The 27,907-nt window shown below is 55.1% G+C and overlaps 1 protein-coding gene across 1 annotated transcript in view; it reads left to right on the forward strand.

The window, feature by feature from the left end:
- Window positions 1–26,749: 26,749 nt before the first annotated feature.
- RAC2 (Rac family small GTPase 2) overlaps window positions 26,750–27,907 on the forward strand; it is a 13,441-nt gene continuing 12,283 nt past the window's right edge. The window contains exon 1 of the mRNA XM_006106894.3: window positions 26,750–26,909. Within this exon, the coding sequence (XP_006106956.1) occupies window positions 26,875–26,909 (35 nt within the window). The 5' untranslated portion in view covers window positions 26,750–26,874. The remainder of the gene's footprint in view (window positions 26,910–27,907) is intronic.

Consider the following 27,907-nt stretch of genomic DNA (forward strand, 5'->3'; position numbering starts at 1 on the left):
ATTACATACAAACGTCAGGAAGTGGACACTAAGTTCTTCAGGGATCTTGGTGCTCAGTGAAGTCTGCGCGCTCTACTTTACACCCAAGCAATCAGGTGAGTCATGGTCGCTAGAACAGATGCAACATGGTGGTTCCGCAAGAGTGGGGGAGTTGGGTGCGAGAGATGTAATGCTGGGGTGACTTCCACTATACTGATGAGACCTGTAAGGAAAAGCAGTAGGAGGAGGAGGAGGAGGAGGAGGAGGAGGAATGAATGAAAGGAGCATAGGGGAAATGGAGTGCGTAATGCAATATGTAGCTATAATATCCACCCCTCCCTGTAGCCACACCCCTTTGCACTGCCATTGTTCCCATCAAGATGTGGGGGCTGGTTCTCCTCCCCTTGAACCTGGCCTGGGCCGTGTCTTTCTTGGACCACTAGAATGTGACGTTACCTGGCTTTTGAGACTGGGCCATAAGAAGTTTTGTAGCTCCCACCTTTGTCCTTGGACCCCTGCCAGCTGCCATGGACCCGGCCAGGGCTACCAGGTGGGGATGGGAGACCATCTGGAGGAAGGCCCAGCTGTTCTCAGTGAGTGCCACCTGGTGACAGCCTCATGCGTGAGCTCAGGCAACACCAGAAGAAGAGCCGCTAAGCTGAGCCCAACCCAGATCGCCATCCCATAGAACTGTGAGAAATACAAAATACCTGTTTCAAGCCACCAGCTTTTGTTACGCGGCAAAAGCTCACTGATACAGATGAAATCGGGGCCTTCATTTCATTGAAGAGAAAACCGAGGCTCATTTCTGGCACATGCTTGGCCGGGTTGGAAATTGAGTTCGTGGGCAGCTCAGGACTAAATGTCAGCCTGGTGCTCACGGGACTCCTCAAACCAGCCTGCTCCTCGGCTCTTGCATAACTCAAGGCCTTTTTCTAGGAAACGTGTTGAAGTGATCTCCATGGCAAACTACATTTTTCTCAACAAATCTGGGCGGGCGTGAGGCACAAAAAGACATTTCCCAAGTCACTTCAAAAAGAGAAAGCGGGGGAGAGGTGTAATTCCTGTGCAGAAAGGTGATGGAATAGCAGGTCTGACTTCGGCCTGCTTGCCAGTCCAGCCCTCGGCTGGCCTCTGGGAACTTGGACGGGGGAGGGTTCCTGCCATCCCCTGGTAAGGGGGCTCACTGTGCCTGAGCTGTTTGTGCAGACAGTGTGCTCTGTGTTGGACACCTGCTTTCCTCCCGGGAGTCTGGGGTTTGGGGACAAGCGCGGCCTAGGTGGCTGATCCCAGTAAAAGCCATGGGCACTGGGTCTCTGCTGACATCCCTGGCTGACAACACCTCACATGTTTCACAGTTTGTTGCTGGAGGAGGGAAGTGCTTCCTGTGTGACTCCATGTACCTGGCTCCCTCTGGCCTTCACCCCAGGCTTTTTTTATTTATTCATTTTTTTTTTACTGCTTTTGCTTTGCATCCTTTCTCTGTGATGGATAAGACTGCGTGCTGGTTGTGTGAATCCTCCTGGTGACTCGCCGAACCTGGGGCTGGTCTTGGGGACCCCAACACATGCCCTAATGCTGTACCCAGGGCCACAGTTTGGCATCTGGGGTGTCCCTTTTTGTCCGAAGGGCTGGTTGAATGGCTCGGTTAGTATGAGTAACTCATTCTCTAAGAGTCTACTCAAATGCCACCTCCTCTGTGAAGCCTTCCGTGATTACACCTCCCTCCCTCCGGCCCCTTGAGCCCTGGTCCTGTCTAGCAGCTCGTGTGCAGGTAGCCTGGGAGGGAGGGACACTCTCATTGTGGGTGTCAAAGGGTTTGGTAGAATCAGTGGTAGGGGAGCCAGAGAGACCCAGATGCAAATCCTGGCTTAGCTAGTTGTAGGAACTTCTCCCCTCTGAGCCTTGTTTTTTGTCATCTGCAAAATGGGAACAGAAGAGATTAGGTTTGCTGACATGAAACATAAAATCCAAGTAACAATGGGTTTAAGGAAATTGGAGGTATAGTTATCTCTTATGGTAAAGAAGCCTGAGGTAGGTAACAAGCCTGGTAATCAGGGATCAAAGCTCCTTCTAACTTCCTGCTTGTACCCTCAGGTCTCCGCACGGGCCAGCGTGGCTGCCTGTCTCCAGCCGTTGTGCCTGAGTTTCAGGCAGGAAGAAGGAAGAAGAGGTGAGGGGCTCCCTTTAACGGGACCTTCCTGGGGCTCCTTCTGGCCTGAAGTCAGCCCTTCTTCCCCAAACGGGGCTCTGCCTTGTTCATGTGCCCTGGATGGAGGTTCGTAGTTGGTTATGGGGAGCACACAGCGTTCCCCAAATACAGGGTCTGGGGGTCCCCATTTATGGAGTCCTCTCTGCACGCCAGGCACTGTGCGAAGTGATTGTACAACATCTCACTTCATCCTTTCCACAACCCAACAAAGTGCACTACGTCCTCGTTTTATGGATGTGGAAACTAGGTTCAGAGAGTAAGTCACACAGCCAGGAAGGAGCAGAGCTCAGACCCGAGCCCCGTGCTGTCTGACTTCATTGCCACTCTGACCTTGTGCAGGTCGCGCTTGAAACGTGTAGGAAGTTCAGTGGCCTGCCCAGCCCCGGGGGAGATGGGAAAGGCCCAGCACTGGAATCCTCTTGTAGCAAAACTGTGTGAGTGGTGCTTCCTGCTTGTCCCGAAGCTCAGAGTTCCTCGCCTGGACACAGCTGGCTCCAGGGCAAGAGAGCTGGAAGGAGCTTAGAGGTGGTCTGATTTAGTGACCCCATTTTACCTGGGACAGAGGGGACTTAGAGTGAGTAAGGGGCAGAACCTGCCCTTGAACCCATTTGGGCCGCACTGTTAGAGTACTCCATCCATCCGTCCGTCCGTCCGTCCGTCCGTCCATCCACCCCTCCGTCCGTCTGTCCACCCGTCCATCCATCCGTCCATCCACCCATCCGTCCGTCCGTCCACCCGTCCATCCATCCATCCATCCGTCCATCCATCCGTCCGTCCGTCCGTCCATCCGTCCGTCCATTCATCCATCCATCCATCTGCACTGTTAGAGTACTCCATCCATCCATCCGTTGTGTGAAGCCTTGTTATGTGCTGTGCGCCCTTCTTGGCATTGGCACCAGACAGACAAAACTCTTGACTCTCATGGGCACATGGTTGTGTCAGTGGAGCTGGGTAGGACCTGGCAGTGGTGGGCAGGGCATGTGTCTGGGATGAATAATCCGAGTCCCTCCCCTTCATACTTTTCTCTGATTTCTCGTTTTTCCTAATGACTCAGAACTGGAGACGGCCTCGGTCTGGCAGATGGAGCCCCTCTGCGTCTTGGAACTGCCGAGCTTTCCTGCCTCGGGCCCCGGGGACCCGAGCGGCAAACGGGGCTTCAGGAGCCAGGGCCTCCCCACATGTGCCCGCTTCCCCCAGACCTGCCTCCTCGTCGAGGTTTGGCCACAAGACTTACCGAGAGCCTGCAGCGCCTAGGGACAGAGGGGGCCAGACCCAGGAGGCTCCATAATTCAGGACGTCAAAGGCAGGGGTGGGGGTCAGGGGCAGTGGCCACACTTTGATGTTCAAGTTCACCTCTAGAACCTGCTCCTAATGAGATATCACTCCTCCCAGTATCATTGATAACCAGGGAATGGGGGAAGAATCAAATGCTCACCAGGGGCTGATGGTTAATAAATTATGCAGCATTCAGACTCTGGGCCCGCGTGAGCCATTAAAAAGAATAATGACGATGTAAAATTCAAGCATCTTTTGGTGTTAAGTAAACATAACAGTCTAGCTTAACTGGAGGTTACTGGCTCAATTCCTGGAGAGTCACAGATGGGGTTAACCTTGGGGATATGAATACCAGAGGCTGAAATGTACTTCTTCTCTTCTCTCTCTCTCTCTCTCTCTCTCTCTCTCTCTCTCTCTCCCTCCCTCCCTCCCCCTTTCTTTTTTTCTCTTCTCTCAATCTGTCTTAGTTTTTTCTTTCTCTGGTGGCCTTGCTCCATAGGGCAGTCAAGCTGGCCACAGACAGCTCCAGGCTCACATCAAATCACCTTTGACCTCAGAAAGAGGGCTATCAAAAAATTCTCAGGGGAAGACTTCAATTGGCTGGGCCTGGGACATGTGCCCATCTCTGGACCAATCACTGCAACAGCATGGGAGGAATACCATGGTTGGTCAGGCTGAGTCACATGCTTAGTCATAAGGGAGGTGAGGGAATGGACAGCCCCGCCAGATCCACCAGGAGATGGACAGCTTTGTAAAGGAAGGAAAACTGGGCAGATAGAAACAACAGGTATCTACGCTTGCTATTTTGGGGTAAGTTTTTTCTTTTGTTTTTATTGTATAGACTAGAGGCCTGGTGCACAAAATTCCTGCACTTGGGGCAGGGGAGTCTCTCAGCCCAGCCTGTGGCCTCTCACAGTCCAGGAACCCCATGATGGATCGCCCCGCACAGAGGGAGGCCCCACCCACCCACCATAGCCCACCAGTCAGTGGCCTGGGCCTTCCTCTTTGGGGCAATCGTGGAGCCCCCCACTGATCGATCACACCGCCTGCTGGTGGCCTGGCCCTCCCTCTGCAGGGTAATCATGCAATCGAGCACACCCCGCAGAGGGAGGCCTCGCCTGCCCACCCACCACAGGCCCACTGTCAGTGGCCTGGGCCTCCCTCTTTGGGGCGATCATGGGGCGATAGCCGGGCCCCCGACCAATTGCATCACACCCTCTTTGGCTGGCCTGGTGCCAGTGGGTGTCACAGCATGGTCGTCCAGAAGGTCATCCGGACGGTCATTCTGCTGTTCAGTCGATTTGCATATTACACTTTTATTATAGATAACCCTAGACTATATTCATTGATATGGAAAATTATTTTCAACAGATAGCTGAGTGTATGTGTCTATAGCAGTGATGGCGAACCTATGACATGCGTGTCCGAGGTGACACGCGAACTCATTTTTTTGGTTTATTTTTCTTTGTTAAATGGCATTTAAACATATAAAATAAATATCAAAAATATGTCTTTGTTTTACTATGGTTGCAAATATCAAAAAATTTCTATATGTGACATGGCACCAGAGTTAAGTTAGGGTTCTTCAAAATGCTGACATGCCGAGCTCAAAAGGTTCGCCATCACTGGTCTATAGCATGGGGGTCAGAGGCAGGCTCTGGAGCCAGACTGCCTGGGTTCAAACACCAACATTGCCACTCTCTTGCCAGGGTCTTGGGCAGTGGGCATAACCTCCCGGAGCCTCAGTTTTCTCATCTGTAAGATAGACATAATATCAGTGCCTACCTCCTATCATTCCTGTGAGAATTAGGCAAGTTAACCCATATCAAGCATGTTTGAATGGTGGTTGGCATGGAGTAGGTTTTTGATAAACGTTAACTATTGTAGATGACTACCTAGAGCAGGGGTTGTCAACCTGAATTCTTCTTGTGGGGAGGGTGGGGGCAGTAAATGAGGGAAGTGGACCTACTTGGGGATACAACAGGGAATGGTGGGGACTGTGGCAAAATGAAGTGACTTGTTCCATATAAAGTGGGCAGCTGGTCCTCAGCGTTTGCTGACTATTGCCATGAAGACATGGGAGCTCGGTGGCCCAAGGATAGGTAAATTTATACATTTTTGTGTGATATTAGTAATCAATTAGTTTTGTTGTGTTTTTTAAATTGCAAAATGCTGAGCTGGAGAACAAGGTGAAAGTCAACGAAATGGGTGGATCTGGCTCCTGGCTCACGCATTTGGTGCCTCCGATGTAAACACAGGATAGAAGAATGGTCACCAAACTGCTGACAGACGTGGTCGTGGAATTTAAGGTGACTTGAACTTTCTCCGTATTTTCTATGTATTTGAATGTTTCATTCAACAACATCAGAAGAGACAGCAGGAGTTGCAAGAACCCGGGCATAGGACACATGGGAAGAGGCAGTAGAGAGGGTAACAGCCAGAGGGTGTGCCTGGGGAGTGGGGACCGGCCTTGACCCTGAGCAGGTGCAGCCAGAGCTGCATTCCCAGGAACGGTGGCCCCTGCAGGCTCTCCTGCCTGAGGAGTCTGGACTGGGGCTCAAATCCCAGCTCGACCTGTATGGCTGGGGCTCACGACTCGACCCTGTGAGGAGGGAAGATGAGGACACCTCCTTTCCTCTGTGGATGAGGAGTTTGCAAAAACAAACGCGTGGGTGGCGGGCACACGGTGCGATATACAGATCGTGTGACATAGAAACCCACCCTGAAACCTATTTGATCATGTTGACCAATGTCACCCCAATAAACTGAATAAGAATAAAAAGCGAACGTGTGACTGCCTGTAGCCCGCTGTACAGGGTCACCGTGTGCTGCCCGGTGCGGCATCGGAGAACCCGGCCCCTCTGCCGGAGACGTGCGCGTGCCCTCCGGATGCCGCGTGCTTCCACCAGGTGCGGCCGTGCCTGGGGCATTTGGAGGGGAGGGGGCTTTAGGTGAGAGCCATTACTTCCTGCTGAGTGGGTGGCAGGAGTCCCTGAGTGCCAGCTTGGTCCCAAGCAGAGTGCTGGGTGCTGGGGACAGGACACTGAGCAGCCACCACCAACACTCCGTGCTAAGCCTGGAGGAGGGGGTGGGGGGGCTACTCATTCAGCGAGGGCTTCCCGGAGCCGGCGCCCGTCTGAGTCTTGGGTATTTGTACAGGTGATGCCATTGCAGTAACCTGGCTGTTATTTAACCGGAAAGCAGGACAGGGAAGACTAGATCTAGGCATGCCATTTATACAGCTTTGCCAAAAAGCTGCATTTAACATTCTCCAAGTCTGTTCTCCACTGACTGATGGGGGAATGGACTAGACCAACTGGTGGTCCACGGACCACTGGTGATCCGTGAGGTGCGAAAGGTTGGCGACCGCTGGCTTAGACGCATGCCCAGTAGGTCTGAGTGACGTGGACAGGTGCCTCCCTGTCTGCCAGTCACACCTGGGAACAATCAGTGGCCAGGACCGGCGTGGCCACTGGAAGCGAGTGAAACCGAATAATTAAACTTCTAAGCGAAGAAGCCGGCTCTCCTGTGGCGGGGACGCGCCCCTTGGCCACGGGACGCACAGCCAGGCTGGGTCCACACGCGGCGAGTGGGCTGTAACCGGCCCGGATGCTGGGCACACCCGCCGCAGCGTGGGCCGGGAGCGCTGGAAGCCCGCTGACCCTGCCCAGGGCCGCCTTAAGGGGCAGGGACTCTGGAACCAGAGAAATATCACTTCATGCAAATGCCGCTCCATGTAACTCCTTCCGTATCCCAGCCCCCGTGTGCATCTCAGGGATATTTCATCTCTGAAGAGAACGCAAGAATCTTCACTTCCCACGGAACGACGGGGTAGCTGGGGTCTTCCGGGCAACACAGGAAGGACCAGGGTGCTTTGAAAGGGCCGGCTGAGTTTGGCTTTGGAGCAGGGAGGGGAGGGCGCTCCAGGCTGAGGAACAGCATGAGCAGCAGCTCAGAGGCCGCGATGGGATGAGGATGGGACTGGGGCGAATCCAGGCCCGGGTCTAGTTCTGTCTGGGGTCTCTGCCTCCCCTCTGCTCTCCCCCCACCCCCCCGCCGCTTCCTGAGCCTCCACACTCACTCAGCTCTTCCCTACCTCCCACTTCCCCTTTCCAAGCCGACAGCAGTAGTTTTGGGACCGCGGTTTCTGCAGGGACAGAAATACACACTCGCCCAGCAAGTGCCTCGGTGCGCATCACATGCAGGAAGGAGGGGGCTCCGGGCTCTACCCTCTTCCAGGCTCACGGGAGAGGGGCCTGGAGGAAGCAGCGTCCTTAGCGGGTCCGGGTGGCTGGGCCATGGGCTGGGACGGGGCTGAGTCCGAGAAGCCAGAGGCAATGCCTCCCTTGGTCACACCTCCCTCGTGGTCGCCAGACGTCTGCGCAGTTCCAGGCGTCTCATAATCACTTGATGACACACATGAGCGGAGCTCGCCTCATTGGTCCAAGGTCCATGCTCACACCTGGCTGCAAAGGATCCTGGGAAACGGTGTACCTGGCCTTGGCCCCGTCTAGGTGGGCGGCGGGCTCCCCCAGCCAGGGAGCTGGGATGGAGGGGCTGCTGGTAGGAACCAAGGCACAGCGTGTGGGGCCCTGAAGGGAGATGGCACCACAGGGACCAATGGAGCAGCCAGAGATACAGGAGGAAGCCTAGGTGTGGTCAGAGACCCTGAGACGAGGGCCCTTTGAGAAGTGGTCAGAGGTGCCCCCTTGGGGGGAGGTGAAGGTCTCTGAGCATCCAGTGTGTGAGCAAATGGGCCGTTGGGGGTGGGAGGTGGTGAGGCGGGGGCATCTATGAGGAGATGCTGAGAAGAAATCGACGTGGGGTCCGCTGGAGTTGGGGGGTGAGGGCGCAGGCTGAGGAGGGTGTTTTAAAGACAGAGAGACTTGCCCTAGCTGGTTTGGCTCAGTGGATACAGCGTCTGCCTGTGGACTGGAGGGTCCTGGGTTCGATCCTGTCAAGGGCACATGCCCGGGTTGTGGGTCTGATCCCCAGTAGGGGACATGCAGGAGGCAGTCGATCAATGATTCTCTCTCATCATTGATGTTTCTATCTCTCTCCCTCTCCCTTCCTCCCTGAAATCAATAAAAATACATTTTAAAAAAGATGTAAAAAAATAAAAATCAATGGAAAATATCCTCAAAAATCCTATATAATAAAAGACTAATATGCAAATAGACCAAATGGCAGAACAACCAAACAACCAAACAACTGGTCGCTATGACATGCGCTGACCACCAGGGGGCATGTGTGGAACATGGCAGGCGTTGGCAGTAGCAGGATGGTGGAGCAGGTGAGCAGGGGTGCCAGACCAAGGCGGGGCACCGGCCGCTGTCAGTGGGGTGAGCCTCTGGTGGTTACTGAAAATTTTTTGCTCCCGCGTGCAGCAGTCCCACCCAGCACTCGCACCTGCTGCCGGCACTGGAGCCGCTGCTCACACCCACTGCCAGTACTGGCTCTGCTTGCACCCACAGCCAGTGCCTGGCGCTGGTCCCAATCACTGGGTGTCATCAGCAGGTGGGAGTGGCTGCCGGCCCCGATTGCCCCTGAGGGCTTTTCCACCTCCCCCTGCTCCTGAGGGGTGATCAGGGCAGCAGCCGCCACTTGCACCCGCTCCTGGCACCAGCCCCAATTGCTCTGTGCCATCAGTTGCCAAGGAAGAAATAGGTGAGGCAGACAGGGGATGGGGGAGAGGGGGCGCGGCGGGAGTGCCAGGCGGGGGCATGAAGGATGGGCCGAGACCCGCCCCTGTGCCTACCACAGCCTTGCAGCCCACAGTTCCTTTCAAGGTGCACGAATTCATGCACTGGGCCCCTAGTAAATAAATAAATAAAATAAACAGAGGTAACAATATAAAAAAAAAAAAAGGAAGGGAGCGACTTGACTTGAGTTACAGCATCAGAGACGGAGCGGGTCCCTGCAGGAGCGGAGGGCCCAGGACGGGGCAGCCCAGGGGAAAGGCCCGAGGGCCCCGGCTCCCCACTTCACAGAGCAGGAAACTGAGGCTTGGCAGGCGGCAGGGATTCCGGCCCGACTTCTGCACGGCTGTGGTTACGCTGAGTCATCTTTCTGGGACGGGTGCTAGCTAGTTTGCCGCCACCCGCTAGAGTTCCGCATCCCTTCCCAGGACCGAAATCAGATGCTTCAGTGTCTAGACTTGTGTTAGGCTCCGGCTACTGGGGAGCCTCATTTATTTGCTCAGAAGTGTGACTATAGAGCTGGAACTAAATGACCTTTCCCCACGTGTCTCTTGGAGCCCAGGCCGCTTTTCCATCATTTCGGTCTCATCTCTTCAGCCCCTACGTCCACAGTCATGTCCCTGTGACACGCGGGAAGAGGGGGCCACCCAGCTGGCGTGCTCCGGTTGCCACGCCACCTACGATCACCCGCCCCCCGGTGCTGTGGTCCGCTGGGACCACCTGTTTTGAAAATCAATTGGTCAGAACCATTTCAGTGAATTAAGAGGGCAGGGCTGGGTGTTTTAAATGTTCCCTGGGGTTTTTATTTTATTCAGGCGTCCCGGGGCCAGCAGAACAGATGACTGCCACCGAGAATATAGTTTGCTACTCCCAGTTCCCAGGAGTCTCAGGCACGGCAGGCTACGCAGGGCCACACAGGGAAGCAGCGGGGCCGGCCCGGAGGGAGAAGAGCGAGGGGGAAGCAGGGACAAGAGTCTTGACTCTGGCCCAGCCGTGTGGCTCAGTGGTTGAGCTATGACCTATGAACCAGGAGGTCACGGTTCAGTTCCTGGTCTGGGCACATGCCCGGGGTTGTGGGCTTGATCTCCAGGAGGGATAGTGCAGGAGGCAGCCAATCAATGATTCTCATCATTGATGTTTCTATCTCTCCCTCTTCCTTCCTCTCTAAAATCAATTAAAAAAATATGTATTTTTTTTTTAAAGAGTCTTTACTCGGGTTTGCCAGGGAAGAAATAGGCGAGGCAGGGTAAGTGGCTGAGCAGGCTGAGGATTGGCTCATCCGGATAATTTGGGGGGCTCTGGGCTGCAGGGGTGGTCTCTGTTGCCTGGCACGTGGCTCTGGTTACTAGGGCAGAGGAATATTGCCTCCTGGAGTGGAAAGCCAGGCGGTGGAGGCAAGTTGGGGGCACGGATGCAGGGTTGGTTGGTTGGCCTAGGAAAGGCACGTTGGCAGGCCAGTCATGACCACCTCTAGGAATGAGCTCCCCCTGGGAGCGGTGGTCGCTCCCCAGGAGCAAGGCCCCAGATGCCCGAGCCTCAGGAATCCAGAGAAGAAGGAACCATGGTAGGTATATAGTTAGATGTACTGGCATGGTTGGTGTGGTTCCCTGTGGTATCCCAGGCACCAGAAACAGACTTGGCACACAGTAGGCGCTCCATTCGTGCTTCTTGAAGGAATGACTGTTAACACTGTCACCGGTGAAACTCGGGCTGTGTTTTGTGAAGGGCGGATGTGTGTCACAGCTGGGAGGACTGGCCTCTTCTCTGTGTCCACCTGTAGCTCACTGGGTCCTGATGGGTCACCCTGGCCTCAAACCCCAGTGTCTGCACCCGTGAGCCATGGCTCCCTCCCGGCTCAGCATCCTTACCTGTAAGAAGAGACGCTGTGCCACGGCTCACCGACCTGGGGAGAACAGAGGGGGTAAGGGGTGTGGCCTGGAGGGGCCTCAGAGGGGCCTGCACTGCTTGTCTGGTTTTCAAAAGGCTCCGGGGGCTGGTGGGCCACAGGCCTTGCTTTACTGTCCGTTTTCCTGCAAGTTAGGAAAGATGGTCTTAGGCACCCGCATCACCTAGGACAGTGGTCGGCAAACTCATTAGTCAGCAGAGCCAAATATCAACAGTACAACGATTGAAATTTCTTTTGAGAGCCAAATTTTTTAAACTTAAACTATATAGGTAGGTATATTGTTATTAATTTAATTAGGGTGCTCGTAAGCTGACCTTTGCTAAAAAACGTCCTCAATCTGATTGAGGTACATTTGCTGAGGTCGACCCCTTCCAACTCTCCCATCCACACTCGTCCTGTATACTTGTTTCGTCTATCTCCTTTCCGAAAACCAACTTCTGCGCATGGGCCATGAAGTTTCAATCGCACTGTACGTGCGCGCCCACACGTGGTATTTTGTGGAAGAGCCACACTCAAGGGGCCAAAGAGCCGCATGTGGCTCGAGAGCCGTGGTTTGCCGACCACTGACCTAGGGTGACTGTTAGGAGACAAACCCCTGACTCCTGGGTCCATCCTCTGGAGAAGGGGCCTAAATAATTGCTTTAAACATATTCTCAGATGCTGTGACCCCCGTAAGAGAGCTGTTGTCCTCTTCTCTCTCTAAGACTGTCAGGACACCCTCTGGGCTTAAGCGCTCTGGGACCAGCATTTAGCAAACACGTTGCTAGAAGAAATGAAGAAACAGTGTGTGCTCACTGTTGAGGGCATGATGTCATCCAGTGCCTCTTACATCAAGAGCACACAAGAGCTTCTAGCTTGGTGTCAGCAAAGCCCAGCTCACCAGGGAACTGGCACGTTTCCCTTTTTCTAGTAAGGAGAACTGGATAACTTGCCTAGTTTCCCTTTTCACTCTTGCTGCCAGGAAACTCAGGCAAAATTTTTTTTTTCCAGAGGGAAAGCAGGAGAGGTTGGGGGGAAGGGGGGGGGGGGTGAGATCAATCAAAGGACTTGTATGCATGCATATAAACATAACCAATGGACCCAGACAGTAGGGGGGTGAGGGCCTGTGCTGGGGCGGGGGCGGCTGAGAGAGGTCAATGGGGAAAAAAGGAGACCTAGGTAAAACTTTCAACAATAAAGAATTTAAAACAAAATCTAAAAAAATAAAAATTTGATTTGAAATTAAAAAAAATGTTGAAGCTCAACTATTACAACCCATCATTTGGCATATTTGCTTTTTTTCCTCCGTGGCCTTGATTTTCTACCTTCATGCTCCTAGCTTTCAGTGTATATTGTGATGGTCTGGGAGAGACAAATTCTCAATATAAAGGAAGGAAGGAAGGAAAATCTCAGGCGAAATATGAGTGCGATGGTTAGGGGAGGCCAGACTTAATGTTGTGGCCACCAGCCTGCTGTGTGCCCTCGGACCACTCACTCGCACTCTCTGATCCCCTCCCACCTCCAGACCACTCCTCAGTCTCCTCCTGTCCTGAAATGGTCATTCAACACATACTTCCGAAGTGCGACCTACTCCGCTGTGGAACCCCGCCCCCCCCCCCCCCAAAGCTTAGTGGGCTTAAACATCTATTTTGCTCACAGACCTACAGCCCAGGCAGGTCTCCGCCCCACTAGGTGTGTGCTGGGCTGCTCGAGGCTGGGCCAGGATCCTCTGCCGGCCGCCCTCACGCGCTGGCTGGCGGGTCTGGGAGAATCTAACAGCTGGGGCCGCACATCTGGAGCGCCTCAGGCATCTCTCTCGCTCTCTGTGGCCTCTGCTCATCCCTCCAGCACAGCAGCTCTAGGTAACCACCAGCCTCAGAAGCTGAGGTGCATGGAGGGGTGGGGGTGGTGGAAACTGGGTCGCCTCGTGCGACTCGGCCTCAGATGCCTCTCGGCATCACTCCCACCGCGTCTCAGGGCCACCCTGTGAGCGGAGCACGTGGGAGGGGACGTGGGTGCTGCCGTCCTTAGGAAATACCGCCTGCCACTCCTCCTCCCGCCAAGCAGCATGCCAGGCCGTGGGCACATGGACACATGGTGTGTAGGAGGCTGGGGTTCGCCCGGGCCTGGCCCAGGACCCCTTTCTTCACGGTTCAAGTCCACAGCCGCACAGTGACACGCCACGCCCCTGCTTCCGCCCATGCTTTCCGCGACTCCTGGCCTCATTTCCCGTGTCCTGCTGTGGCCCTCAGCTTGGTCGCTCCCCACCCGGCCTGTCATGTCTGTCCTGTGTCCTCCGCTCGGCAGGTGCTGCACCGGGCCCAGTCCCCCGTCACCCAGGCGAGACCCTGGGATCAACTTGGACTCCCTCTCCCTTCAGCCGATTTGGTCAGACCCAGGTAATCAATACCTTACAGTCTGATGTCCCCCGTGACTCCTTGCCCAGGTAATCAATACCTTACAGTCTGATGTCCCCCGTGACTCAAAGCCACGGCTCCTCAGGCCCTTGCTGTCACCTCCCCGTTGGGGCCACCATCATCTTTCTTCATGTGACAGCATCTGTCGTTCCCTTGGCCTCCGGTCTTGCCCCACTTCCAGACTCTTTCTCCTCACAGAATCCAGACTGATTTTGCCAAGACATGAATCTGATCACATCGCTCTTCTGCTTACAAGCCCTCAGTGGCTCGTCACTGTCCTCTGGGTGGCACTGAGACGCCAAAGCATGACCCTGAGGCCCTCGGAGCCGGCTGCGGCCTGCTCCAGCCCCCTGCTCCCTCCCACTCTGTGCTACAGCTTCACGGAACCGTGTTCTCTCGTGCCCCAGGGCCTTTGTACATGCCGCCCCTTCCCCCAGAAGAGCTCTTTCTCCTTACTGTCTCGGGCCAACTCCTGCTCATGCTCCAGGTCTTGGCTGAATCTGTTTCCTCTGGGCCGTTTTTCCTACCCTACATGCTCCTGGCTCCTGGCACACCTCCCCAGCATTCTAGGATGACTCTGTAATTGCTTGCTCAGTATTTGTTTTCATTATTTGGGTCATAAACTCTGTGAGGGACTGGCCAGGTCTATCTGGTTAGCCCGCGGCACATGGCAGTGCTAAGTATTTGTTGAATGGCTGAATGGCTGAGGCGGGGCCCAGGGTCTGACCAAATCGGCTGAAAGGGCCTTTTGACTCCTGACTTTCAACAGTCAATCTCTGTCCACCCTAAAGGCACACCCTAAAGGCTCCAAGGTTGGCATCTCTTCTCCACCCACTGACCCAGAGGTGGTGACACCATTCCCAGCGAGGTCCCAGCGGGGCCTGGGATAAAGCGAGAGCTGAGTCCTCCAGCCCTTTCCACCTGTGTCTAGTGCTACCACCATGAGCCCATGGCACCTCTACTAACCAGAACCTTCCGTCATCTGGAAGCCTTGGCCGGGGCCGGGGGTGGGGGTGGGGGTGGCGTCATGTCCAGGGATGGTGAAATGGACCAGCTTGTGACGGGAATGAGCTTGCAAACCCTGAGCCCTGGAGAGATTATTCTGGAAGAACCCTTAGCCTGTCTGAGAGCTCTCCCCTTCTGGTTACAGAAGAGAAAACCTGGCGGGTGGGGGACAGGGAGGTGGTCCTAAGCGCGAGCTTCCGGTTTTCATTCTCTTTTCCTACGACCCTCTCACCGCCTTCCTACCCCCTCACGCCCCTCAGGCCCTGCCATTCTTCCCATGGGGGCTGTCAGTGAGCTGGTCCTCCCTCAGCTCCAGGCACAGACAGGTGCACCGAGCTGGTCGGGAGGGACAAAGGACTCCTGGCTCCTCCTGCTTGAGTTCCTGACTTCCTATCCGGGCCCCACTGGGTCTACCGGCCGGGCCCGGGGCCTCGGGTGGGGGTCATGCTGGGGGGCTGAGGGCAGGATGTACAGAGAGCAGGCAGACCCAGGCCTCACCCCCGCCCGCCTCTGTCCCTCCAGCCACTCTGGGCCTTGGTCTCTGCCAAAGGGGACTGTGGCTCCTTTATTCCCGAGACCTGCTCAGAAGGCTCTCAGCGAGGCCCAGGGCCGTGGAGGCCGCGCCGGGGCTCAGAACACCCGCTGGATGCCAGTGCGGGCCTTAGAGAGGTCCTCCCCCCACCAGCTGCCACCCAGAGGGACTTTCCCTCTCTGGGCCTTGGTTTCCTTTTCTGCAGAAACGGGTCATGATCATGAAGGCACCTCCCACGAGGGGCAGAACCCACATAGGCAGCTGGCACGGAGTGGCCGCGGCCAGGGCTCAGGACCCCTGCGCCAGGAGGAGGCCGGGTCCTGGCAGACAGGGCGGCCCCTTCCCTCCCTCACCCTCTTTCTGTTTCCTCCGACCCAACGCCAGCCCACGGGCTCCCCCCGGTGGTGGCTGCGGGGACGCCACTCAGAAGCCACAGCTCGGGCTCTGGCTGGGAGGGAACTTCCGAGGGCCCTTCACCCAGACACCCAGGAGCCTGTGGGCAGGGGTTGGAGCCGCCAGGGCTGGGTGCTGGGAAGGGCATGGCCGCTCTGTCTCCCTGTCTTCTCTTCCTTCATCATGGAATCCTCCCTGACTCTCCATGGCTGGCCTCAGGGTGGGGGTGAGGTGGTGATGGAGAGGATGGGAGGGGGTGAGAGGTGGGGGGAGATAGGGAGGTGCTGGGGTGCTGGGTAGGGCCTGGACCAGGGTGAGACAGATGAGGTTATACAAGTGCTGAGTCTGTATTTAAATAAGTAAATGTAACTATTTATTATTATTTTAAAAACATTTTTTATTGATTTTTTAGAGAGAGGAAGGGAGAGGGAGAGAGAGAGAAACACGGATGTGAGTGGAACAGTTTGACTGCCTCCTGCACGCCCCCTGCTGGGGATCCAGCCCGAAAGCCAGGCATGTGCCCTGGTGGGAACCCAACGGGCGACCTCAACGGGCGACCTTGTGGTGCAGCAGCTCCCGAGGTCAGTTCTGGGGGGTCCTGGGGACCCACCCACTCAGAGCGCATGTCCTGGATTTTGTACGCACCTGAGTCCCCATGTTAAAGCCCTTTCTGCGTAAGTCCCTAGAGGGGCTGTTAGTCCCCGCACCGCACCCGGCCTGACCCAGGACCACACTGTGGCCTTCGGATTTAAGGATCCGGAAGTCTCCGGTGACCTTTGAGGAAGTGGTTTCAGTGGAGTGAGGCCGTGAATTCTGGAGCCTGTTGGTGCCCTCTACAAACACGGCCCAGTGTCCACAGAAGTGGGCTGAGCCCCACAACCAGGACATATGGGTTTAGCTCCCAAATGCGTCCTGGCTCGCTGGGTCCCTGGTCCCCAGCCTGTCGGGTTCAGTGCCCCATCTTTGTGTATTAAAGTCTGTCTCTGGTTTTGCCACGAAGGAAACCAGGTTGCAGCGGGTGAGGGGCTTCCTGGGTGGTGAGGGCGGGGAGATGGCGTGGGCCGGGAGGGGAGGAGGGGTGGGCGGCCCTGGGGGTAAACGCGGGGCTGTTTCTTTCAGACGTGATGTGGGAAGGAGTGGATGTGAGAAAGGAGGTACCTGAGAAAGCAGAACAAAGTGCTGGGAAAAGGGAGGGGGCAGGAGATGGGCAGGGGAAGGCCAGGCCGCGGCCCCAGTAACCGACATCACCCAGTGTTTTCAGGGTCCGGAGCGTGGCACGCATCACTCTCCTCCTGCTGGCGGCTCTCCAGCCAGGGGGTGAAGGCTGCTTGCTGAGGCTGCCCAGCCAGCTTGTGGAGGGGGTGGGATGTGAACACACACCTGAGTGGGAGAGGAAGGAGGCTGGAGGGGGACCTGGGCCAGCTCTAGGTGGGGTTGGGTGCAATGGAAGCTGAGTCATCTCCGGAAGGACAAGGCTGGGGGTCCCAGGACGGAGTGGCTGGGGAGAGGGGTGTGTGAGAAACAGCGCCCTCTAGGCGCCAGCAAGGGGATGGCTGAGAACAACGGCCTGGCTGCACTGAAGGTGAAGTTGGAAGGGGTACATGGGGGGGGGGGGGTCTAGGGGTTTAGGTCCCAATGAAGGAAGGAGTGAAGGGCTTTGAGTAACGTGTGCAGGAAGTGATCTGAGATTGAGGCAGGGAAGGCATGCAGCCAAAGTAAGTGCAAGAAGCTGGGGTGGGGCTGAAGGCCAGGCGGGGAATGCTGGAGGGGGAGCAGACGTGGCCCCCGTTATGTGGTAGGAAGGATTTCTGGACTCTGTGCCCCTCCCCGTTCCTCAGTGTGAGAGGCTGTCAATGGACGTTCTGGCCGTGAGCTCGCGACGGAGCGGGAGGCAGCCCACCCTGGGTGCAGGGCCCCAGGTCTGGTCCTGCCTGCCCTGAGTGGCCCTTGGTGATCTGAGGACATGGCCTAATCCTTGCCCAGTGACCTGCTGCTTTAATCTGTCCGCAGCTGGAAGAGTCCATGCTTATGTCTCCACCCTTATCCTTCCCCTGGGACTTATCATCCGACCGCACACTTGACCTCCCCACGTCCAACAGGCTTCCCAACCGAAATGTCCAGAGTAGAAGCTTCGATTCTGACCCTGCAAACCCTCTCCTCCCGGGTCACCCCACATCTGGTTAAATGGAACTTCCATCTGCCGAGCTGCTAAGAATGAAGTTGGCACCATCGTTGGCTCCAGCAGATCCTGCAGACTCCATAAAACACATCCTGAGTCTGGCGACTTCTCCCATCCTCCACCATCACCTCCTTGGTCCAAACCTGGGTCCCCTCTCACCTGGACACCTCAGCAGGGCACTCCCAGTTTCTGCCCTTGTCCCAGTGCGTCTATTCCTCACATGGCCACCAGAGAGTGCCTTCTAGACTCAGATCTCCTGGCTTCAGGCTCACAGAGCGAATGCAGTCTTGGCTGAAGTCTCCCAGTCACTCTGCCTTGGGCACTTCACTCAAATCCCATAGACCTTCTTGCTGCCCCTAAAAACACTCCAGGCTCCTTCCACCTCTCTTTACCCTTGGCAGGTCCTTCCCTGCAGAGCTCAGTCTGATTGGACTCTTCCCTTCTCGATCATTCTCTTTTGTTTAGACCCCTTTGTTAATTTTTCATGGTGCGATGTGGGCTCTCTGGGCGCTGGGACTTCGCGTGGTCTGCGGCCATTTCCCCGGGGCCTGGCACCCAGGATGAGCTTGTTAAATATGAGTGAGTTGATGAACCATGCGTGCCAGCCTAACACGGCAGGCAGGAGGCCACGCTCCCCAAGCCCTGGGCCAGGACCATTGAAGGTGCTTCCCCTCCCTGCTCAGCATCAGAAGCCTCTGGCCCACCCAGCACCAGAGCGGGCAGAGCCAGAGGACTGACAGCCATGGCCAGGGCACAAAGAAAAACGCAGGAGAGAAGGAGTTAAATGGCCTGGGGGGTCCATGGAGGAGGGAGTGGACGTTGAGAGTCAAAACCCGAGACCTGTCCATTGGAGGAGGTGGGGGCCTGCGCTGGGGGGAGTGGAGCTGACACCCAGAGACTCCTCGCCTCCGTCTGGCCGGTTCTGTGCGGTTCAGGTGCAAGCAGGCTGGGCTGGGGGTCTCTGTCCCACCCTCCCTGGTAAGCACAGGGGCTGAGCTCAGGAGTCTGGCAGGAGAAATAGGATCTGGTCAGGCAGACGGGGACGATGGGGACTTCTGCGTGGAGAGAATGGCAGGTGCCCGGACACATTGAATGTGGCATTTGAAGACCCTCCGGGGCTCTGGCCAGGCAGTGACAGAGGGAAGCAAGAGATGGAGTGGGGGGGGGGGGGACAAGCATGGAGACCCTCCTGCCGAGTGCGAGCCTGATGGGAGGGCAAGCAGGATCCCGCTCACATTCGGGAGAGCCCACAGCCCTGCTCCCAGCACTGACGCCTACACAGCTGTGCCTCCCTGCGGCGAAATGCTGGGTTCTGAACCGAAGCTGCGAGGCGGGAAGTGAGAGGATAAGGCAAACTCAAGTGGTAACAGGAGGGAGACAGAGAGAGGAGCGTCGATGTGTGGAGGGGCCTGGGTGCCGGGACTGAGAAGAGCAAGTACCCAGAATGCTGCCAGCCCAGGAATAGCTTCCAAGACTTGTACAAAGTGGGTGTGAGATCCAGGCAGCTTTTCAGCCAGTGGGGGGAGGGGGGATACTTTATGAGAAAAAAAAATGGGGTTGGGCAGCCGTCTGGTAGAAATAACGTAGGCTCTGTACCTCACAGTGTGCAAGGGGGTAAGGTAAGAGGCATCGAATAACCAGACATAAACCAATTCAGCCAGAACACGACAGGGAGGAGCCCCGGAGGAATGCTTGACTGTGACTTCAGTGTGGCAGCCAGGAGCCAGAGGAGAGAAGACCCATGACGTCAGGGACGTCAGTAAGAAGCCTGCACGCCCCCAACCACTGTCAGTACAGCTGTCGACGTTCTGGGGAAACGCGGTTGTAACTCATGGGCTGGACAAAAGGCTAATTTGCCTAACATGGAAATCAGTGAAAAACACCGCAGCAAAGAGGAAAGTGGGCAAAGGGCACGATCACAGTTCACAGGAAAGGGAAACGCGGAGGGCTTACAACCCTCTGAAAAACGCTCACTCAAATGAAAAGAAATGCAAATTCAGTCCCATCCTCATGTTTTTTGTGGGATTCTTGGTTGTTGTTGTTTTTTTGCCTACGGGAGTCTCAAAAATTAAGAAAGTTGCTTCAAAGCCTGTGTTGGTGAGAAGGCGGGGACGCTGGGGTTTCAAGCATTATTGGGGAGGGGATTTGGCATGAATGACACCCCTTGTCCCCCAGGGACCCTCCCCCCCTCTGCAAAGCAGTGTGTGTACCCGGTGACACAGGGCTGTGCGGTTGGAGAAGCAAACGGTGGGGGACCCTCACCTCTTCCTCACAGGCAGGAGTCAGGGGCTCTCCATGGCGTTCTGCTCGTGGCAAAAAGGAAGGAGGCCGCGCTCAGCGCACGAATCCAGGACGCACGTCCAGGTGAACGTAAATGGGCGTCCGCGGCGCGCGGGCCGCTGGCGCCTGTGCTCCCTTTGTGGTGAGAGACGGGAATGAAGGACGCTTTTGTGCTGGAGTCTCTGAAGGGCACAGGGCTGGGCAATGAGTGCCTCCCAGGAGGGGACAGGTCGTGGGAGATGGGCTGGAAGTTGACTGATAGTGATGGGCTTTTCTGGGCCTTTTGGATTCGGGACCATGTGAATATATTGCTCGTTCAAAGGTAACCTGAAAAGATTAAATGTAACCAAAGCCCAGCCGGCGTGGCTCAGTGGTTGAGCGTTGACCTATGCACCAGGAGGTCACGGTTGGATTCCCGGTCAGGGCACATGCCTGGTTTGTGGGCTCCATCCCCAGTAGGGTGCGTGCAGGAGGCAGCCGATCCATGATTCTCTATCATTGTTGTTTCTATCTCTCTCTCTCTCTCCCTCACCCTTCCTCTCTGAAATCAATAAAAAAAATATATATTTAAAAAATATGCCCTGACCGGTTTGGCTCAGTGGCTAGAGCGTCGGCCTGCGGACTCAAGGGTCCCAGGTTCGATTCTGGTCAAGGGCGTGTATCTTGGTTGCAGGCACATCCCCAGTGGCGGGTCGATGTTTCTCTTTCATCGATGTCTCTAACTCTCTATCCCTCTCCCTTCCTCTCTGTAAAAAAATCAATAAAATATATTTTAAAAAATATATAACCAAAAAAACTTCAAAAAAAGTTTGCTGTCTAGGTCCCAGTTTAGGGAGAGGGACAGTTGGGTGGTGGGTGGGAGGTGGGTGACTGCTGAGCTCGAGGGCCCATGGGCATCGGGGCGGGGGCGAGGGGCATGGCCAGCTGGCCTGGCACCGGCGATAGGAGCCATGCGTGGCCGCCGAGGGCGTAAAGGGAAAGGCCGGACAGCGTCCCGGGGAGCAGGTGCAGGAAGGAGAGGAGGCAGAAGGCGCGCCTGCACCCAGCCCTGCACGGAGGGGCCTGCTGGGGCCGCAGGGAGGGCTCCCCGGGTCTGAAAGGGGGGGCACCAGGAGCCTGGCTGTGCTGGGTCTCTGGGTGTGTCGGGGGCACAGGACCTGCCCTGGGAGCAGACAGAAAGCCCCGGGGAAGACAAGGAAGTCCCCCACTCTGCATCCAGGGCCTCGTGGGGATTTCCTGGGAGAAAACCCCCTCCCTGACTCCTGACATTCCCATGGGCCCGAGCATGGCTCCTCCAGCAGGAAGGAGGGGGGGCGGGGTGCAGGGTAGGGAATAATCACCGGCTTCGGTCAGAACCAGCCCCACTGGATGTGACCCCAGAGCAGTCGCGCTGGGGGACCCTGTCAAGCTGGGGACCAGACGCCAGCCACAGGGGACTGCCGGGAGCCGGCCACCCTCTGCCACCTTTCTTGGTTGTGACACTGAGTGCGAGACTGGTCCGAGCACAGTGTACCCCCACCCAAAGGGGTTCCCAGCACTGCCTTCAGGGGGCCTGCCAGAGGCCCTATAGGCACCCCCACCCCCAGGGGCTTCTGTTATTTGTTTTTCAAAGCTCTTATTTCTGTAACAATGTAGTACATTCCCCTCTGTGCCAGATCTTAGAATGGAGTCAAGACTTAAAACATGTTGGCTGCTATTGTAATAAAAGGTTAAAATTTTAGGAAGATATAATAATTCTAAAGTTGTATGTATTTGATGATAGAGCCTAAAGATTCATGAAGCAGAAATAAAAAGTGACCTAGTTACAAGAATTGACAAATTCACCGTCATGGTGGGGAGCTAATGAACCTTTCCAGGAGCTGATGGATCAAGAGGAGCAAATAGAAACTACTTGTCATGATATGAAAGCTTTAAGCGGCACGGTTAACATCTTTAATTTATTAGACATTTATGGAACACTGAATACCTATACGTTTATGAAAAATGAACCTCACTCTAGGTCATACATAAAAGCAAATTTAAAAGAATCAAGCCAAGTTCTTTTACCACCTACCGTTAAAAAAACAATATCAAAAAGATACCAATCCCATTTCCCAACAATTGAAAATGAATAACAAACTTTCAACTACCTCATTGATAAAAAAAAACACATTATAATAAAATTTAAAACATTTAGAATGTTTAAAATATGGCATATCAAAATTGCAGGTTGTGGTAAACGTTATGTTATGTATATTTTACCACAATTTTTAAAAAATTGGTTGTGGTTAAAGGAAAATTTAGAGCCTTAAGAGCTTACATTAGGAATAAAACAAGGTTGGAAATTCATGAACTAAGCATTCAAAACTCAAAAGTAAAGTAAGAATAGGAGAAACCCAAAGCAAAAAGGAAATAATAAAGATGAGAACAGAATTTAAATAAATGGAATAAAATTGTATCGTAGAAACAATTAACAAGGCCAAAAGTTGGTTCATTGAAAAGATGAATATAATTAGCAAATTTTGGGAACAACTAAAAACAAATGCTAGAAGCAAAAATAATTAATATAGGATGAAAAAGAGGAATATAACAAAAATTAAAAAGGAGAGATTAAAAGGACGTATGAAAATGCTATGAATTGCTTTATATCAACAAGTTAAAAACCCCAAGCAAAATAGAAAAATATACAAAGTATTTCTAGAAAAATATATAAAGGATGGCTAAGAAGTAATAGAAATTCCAAATGGTCCTATAGCCTTTAAAAACACTGAATTAGTTTAAAATCTACCTCCTCCTCCTCCCACATAATTTCAAAACCAGGCCCAGATGGCTTTACAAATGCTATAACGTGTTCGAGGAAGAGATAAATCTGTATTATCCAAACTTCTCTAAAAATAGAAAGAGAGATACTATCGCCAGCTCACTTAATGAAACTTTATACCCTTCTCCTGTCCCCGCATAAGGACAAGGACAGTCCGAGAAAGGAAGATTACTGGCCTTACACTGATGAGTATGCTCTTCATACCGTGTCCCCAGTCAGGCCATTTGAAGCCAGCGATGTATAAGAGACAGTCATCATGACTGCATTCGTTACTTGAAGCTGTTGTAACAGAAAGACCCTATAACACAGTGGCTTATTTCTATTTTTTTTATTTTATTGATTTCAGAGAGGAAGGGAGAGGGAGAGATAGATAGAATCATCAATGATGAGAGAGAGTCATCCATCGGCTACCTCCTGACCCGGGGATTGAGCCCAGCAACCCGGGCATGTGCCCTTGACCGGGAATTGAATCGTGACCTCCTGGTTCATAGGTCGATGCTCAACCACTGAGCCACACCGGCCTGGCCACAGTGGCTTAAAGGCAAAGTGTATTTCGCTCCTCCGTCTAGAGGTGAGTGGTCCTGACCTGGCATCCCCTACACATCAGGATTTCGCCAGCATTTCTGTTTCCTAGTCAGCGGGGCACAGGGACAAAAGATGCACAGCACAAGGCTTAGCCTTCATGGAGATGGTGACTCAGGCGCTGTGCCCATCCCTTCCATTTATGCCCTCCCCGCGCCCCCCCCCACCCCCAGACTTAATCCTGGGGCCGCACCTCGCTGCAAGGAGGACTGAGAGATGTGCTCTTCAGCGGCCCTCTGCCATTAAAAGGAGACGCGGAGGATGACAGCTGGGACCGTCAGCAGCGTCCCCTGGGGTGACTAAGTCAGGTTTCTGCAGGAAGGACGGGCCACTGCACATTGGAGACTGGATGGACGTTATTCACAACATCTCCATAGACACAGGGAAAGAAACAAACATGCAATAAGATTAAACACTCAAGATCAAAACAAACAAACTGTCGTGAGTAAGACTAGTAGGAACCTCCTCGAACTGAGCAGAATGTCTGCCAAGTCCCACATCACGTTCAGTGCTGACGCCCAGACCCACGCCTCACCATCAGACGTAAGACAAAGCGCCCGCCGTCCCTGACGCCACTCAATGCGGCCGCGAAGGCTCCAGAGGACCCGGGGAACTAACGCTATAAAAATCGGGAAGGAAGAAATAAAACTGCCACTCGTTACAAGCGAGAAGACTGTCTACAAAGACGGTCTCAGGCTTGTCAGTAGCAAAAGCTCCCGATAAGCATTTCCACATCTATACGAGTTTCCCTAAAATAAGAACGGCCATCTAGATAAGTCCATGATGCAAAATTCGACCTTTTTCCTGCGTGTAAGCAACCGACGGAAAATGCAATTTTAAAAAGTGCCCGTTACCATCACCCTGAATGTGACTCGGCATCAAGGAATCATCTTATGAAAACAACGTGCGTGACCTTCCTGGGGGGGAGGGACAAGACTTTATTGAAAGACGTAAAGAGGAAATGGAACGTGTCCGCGGTGGGAGGGCTGAGTTTACAGAGAGGTCCACTCTGCCCAGCTCCCCTAATTGAACAGAATTCTAATGAGACTCCTGGCGTAGCTTTTCTCGGAACTTGGTGAGCTTATTCTAAAACGTATGCGGAAGGGCAGATGGGCAGCGAAAAGGAACAATTTTGAAAAAGTTCAAGAGAGAGGCCTGGCCCTGCGGGGTAGGAGGGCCTGACACAGAATTTCGGTAACCGAGGCCGCGCCGTGCTGGCTGCAGGGCGGGCAGATAGACCGAGAGGCAGAGAAGCTAGGAAGAGATGCGCACAGCTCATCCGGAAGAGGCAGGCGGAGCCTAATAAATGGTGCTGGACCCTTGGTCGTGGAGGGGACTAAACGGAATCCTTATCTCACAGAACGGAAGAAGCTCATAGCTCACCTCGCCCGAAAATCCATCCCAAGCGTGTAAAGACCTGAATATCAACAGCGAACTTTTTTTATTTTTTAATCCTCACCCGAGGATATTTTCCCACTGATTTCTAGAGCGAGTGGAAGAGAGAGGGAAAGACAGAGAGAAATATTGATGTGAGAGAAACACATCGATGGGTTGTCTCCTGCAGGAGCCCCGACCAGGGCCCGGACCGGAGAGGAGCCTGCAACCGAGGTACGTGTCCTTGACCGGAATCAAACCGGGTGAGGATTAAAAAAATAAAATAAAACAAACAAAAAACCCGGGAAATTCACTTTAGTTTTAGTACCATACTGTGAAGTAAATTTTTATTTGTTTTGGATTGTACTACTTTTCCCACTAGGTTTTTTTGTTTGTTTGTTTGTTTTGTTTTTTTCCTGTTCCAGGATTTAACCCGGGATAGCACATTGCCTTTAGTACACTGTTATCTTTTTTAAGGTTAATACAGAGGTTGCCCTATAGCAGTGGTTGGGAAAAGAATGTGAATATGGGGGAGGACCCAGAATAAAGCCGTCAGGTGGCCTGGGAGGAGGGAGCCCCGGCTGGGTCGTGGGGTTGGGGTCGGGGGGGCTGGCCCTGGGCCTTCCTGACCTGGGCTGGGTGCCCTGCAGCGCTTCCTGCCGGCACCGCCTCAGCTCAGCCTGTGCAAAGCACAGAGCAAAGACCTGGAAGTGCACTGGCTGTTTTTTAAAAAAAAATATTTGAATTGATTTTTAGAGACAGAGGAGGAGAGAGGGACAGAGAGAGAAACATCGATGTGAGAGCAGAACATCCATTGTCTGCCTCCTGCACGCCCCCTACTGGCGATGGAGCCCGCAGCGAGGCCTGCGCCCTGACAGTTCCCTCCATGGACATCGCCCAACCAGCTGAGCGCTGCGCCCAGGCCACTGGCTGGTTTGATAACTGACTGGCCAAGTGTAGGAGCGGGCCCTGGAGAGCCGCATTTCCTTCTGCAAAAGCCCTTTGTGCCAGCCCCTCGGCTTCTGTGGACAGTTCTGGAAGCTTCCGCCTGGGTGCCTGGGGGAGTCCTGGGCTCTGTCCCCAGGGTGGGGAGTGGGAGGGAGGCGGGCACCCTGCTGACTCCTGAGCTCCCTACTCCTGCGGGTTCCCGGTTTGCCCTGAGTGGGTCCAGGCGGGTGACCAGCGGCTCTGCCCATGTCCTCCCACCCTGGTCCCCGGAGCCACGGCAGCGAGTGGTGAGGACCAGGTGAACGTGGAACCCGCTGGGGAGACTCAGTGCAGCTCAGATCCGAGTCTGCCGCGCTGAGGGGCCACCCCCCATCCGCCCGCACTGACCTCGGGCTCTGAGTCCCCCGGCAGCAGCCGCGGTGCTGGGAGGGTGTGGAGTCACCTGACTTCTCAGACCCTCTGCTTCTGCATCTTTAAAATTGGCCACGGATCTGACTTAGCGCCAAGGTGCCTGGGCCCACAGGGCTGCCTCCAGCACAGGGCACGGCCTGTCACTTCCCTTCTATTTCCCCTTCTCTGTGAGCTCACCCCACCTCCCTTCCTGCCTCATCACCCCCCCATCTCCCATCCTTCCCTGATCAGGGGTTCCCACGCCGGCCTCTCTTTGGGGGGAGCCTCAGTGTCTGGCTCAGGCACCCCCTCCCCAGAGCGCCCTCTCTCCCTCACCACCTTTCAAGGGCTGGCTCGCACACCACCTCCGGGCCTCCCGCTCTCCCTCTGTGGCACGCTGGGGTCCCCTCCCGGTAGGTCCCCTGTGGCCCCGTCCCTTCCGGCCTCGATGGACAACCGAGATGAGGTCCTATCTTCCCCAGGACCCGGCCAGCTGGACTCACCACTACCTGATACTGAGCCTGGCCCACAGCAGACGCTCATTCAGTGCTTATTGCTTAGATTGAGTGGCACTAAATTCTTGGAAACCTCAAGTTCTTGGAGGACAGCTCTGGCCTTGTCCCTGGAAGTGAGTCCCCAGCTGAGAGGGTCCCTGGATCTCCAGCGAGTGCCCCAGAGCAGGGATGGCCGCGGGGGTGGCCAGGGCCCAGCCCAGCACCTGAGCGCCCCTCCACCCCCAGCTGTTCCGCCAGACCGCACGCTCCGCCTTCTGCAAACGGCTGGGAGGGCAGCTTGGGCAAGTTCCCCTTCCGCTTCCTCCTGCCTCGGTCCCGCTGCTGCTGCTCCGCGGGGCGCCTACCAGGCTCTCCACTCCCTGGTGCCGAAGACGCTCTGCCGTCACCGCCGCCCCCAGGTCCCGACGCGATGCAGGCCATCAAATGTGTGGTGGTGGGAGATGGGTAGGTACCTGGCTGACCTTCCTCCCAGCCCCCACCGGGGAGCCCTGAGACCCTCCCGCACAGGTGTCCCCAGGAAGCCCCCTTACCTGTGGGAGCCCCGGAGGCAGCCAGGAGGACCTGTCCCTTCTCCCCGGAGCCAGAGGGAGCCTCTGGGGTGGGCTGAGGACACCTCACTCTCTCCGTCCACCTCACCCCGGGAGCCTCCTGGGTGGAGGGCATAGGACTGCGGGTGGCGGTGCCTGGGCCCCTCGCCTGTACCGCGGGGGCTGGGGCAGGCCTCCCATGGGACCTCCGTCTTCAGCTCTGTGGATGCAGGTGGGGGGTGGGGAGCCAAAAGCTGGCCCTTGTTCCCAGGCTGATCTGGGCTCTCGTCCCTGGCTAATGCTGCTGTGTGGCCTTGGGTAAGTCACAGGGCCTCTCTGAACCTCGGCTTGGCCATCTGGGATCTCCCACCAGAGTTGGTGGGGTTCACCTCAGGCATTTTGAGGGGCTGTCCTGCACATAGTATGTGCTCAGTAAACGCTGCCACCTCCCCTCCCCCGCAGCGGCCCCGTTGGGAGGATGTGGGGGGATGTGGGTGAGAAGCAGAAGGAGGGACAGGGGAGGAGGCAGGCGGGCAGAAGAGATGTGATTGCAGGGGTCAGTCTGGGACAGGCTGGGCTCAGGCGCCTTCTGGGTTGTCATGCCCTCGGTGGGCCTCAGTTTCCTGAGCTGTGAGGTGACAGGTCCAAATGCCTCCTAGCAACAGTGCTCAGGGTCCAGCCACTGGTGCGTCCTGGTTCTCCATAGGCCCAGCCCAGCGCGTAACAGCTGGGCAGGCTTCTTGTCCGACTCTCCCATTCCACAGATGGGCAGCCTGAGGCCCCGAGAGACTCCGATCTTTCCCGGCCCGGGTCCCTGGGGCCCCGGCTTACTCTGACTCTGATGGGCTGAGGGGCGGGCCCACTGGTCAGGCTGCCCTCAGCTGATTCTGAGGCACCGCTGGCCGTTATCTTCCT

Source organism: Myotis lucifugus, unplaced genomic scaffold (assembly GCF_000147115.1).
Source record: "Myotis lucifugus unplaced genomic scaffold, Myoluc2.0 scaffold_941, whole genome shotgun sequence".
Lineage (NCBI taxonomy): Eukaryota > Metazoa > Chordata > Mammalia > Chiroptera > Vespertilionidae > Myotis > Myotis lucifugus.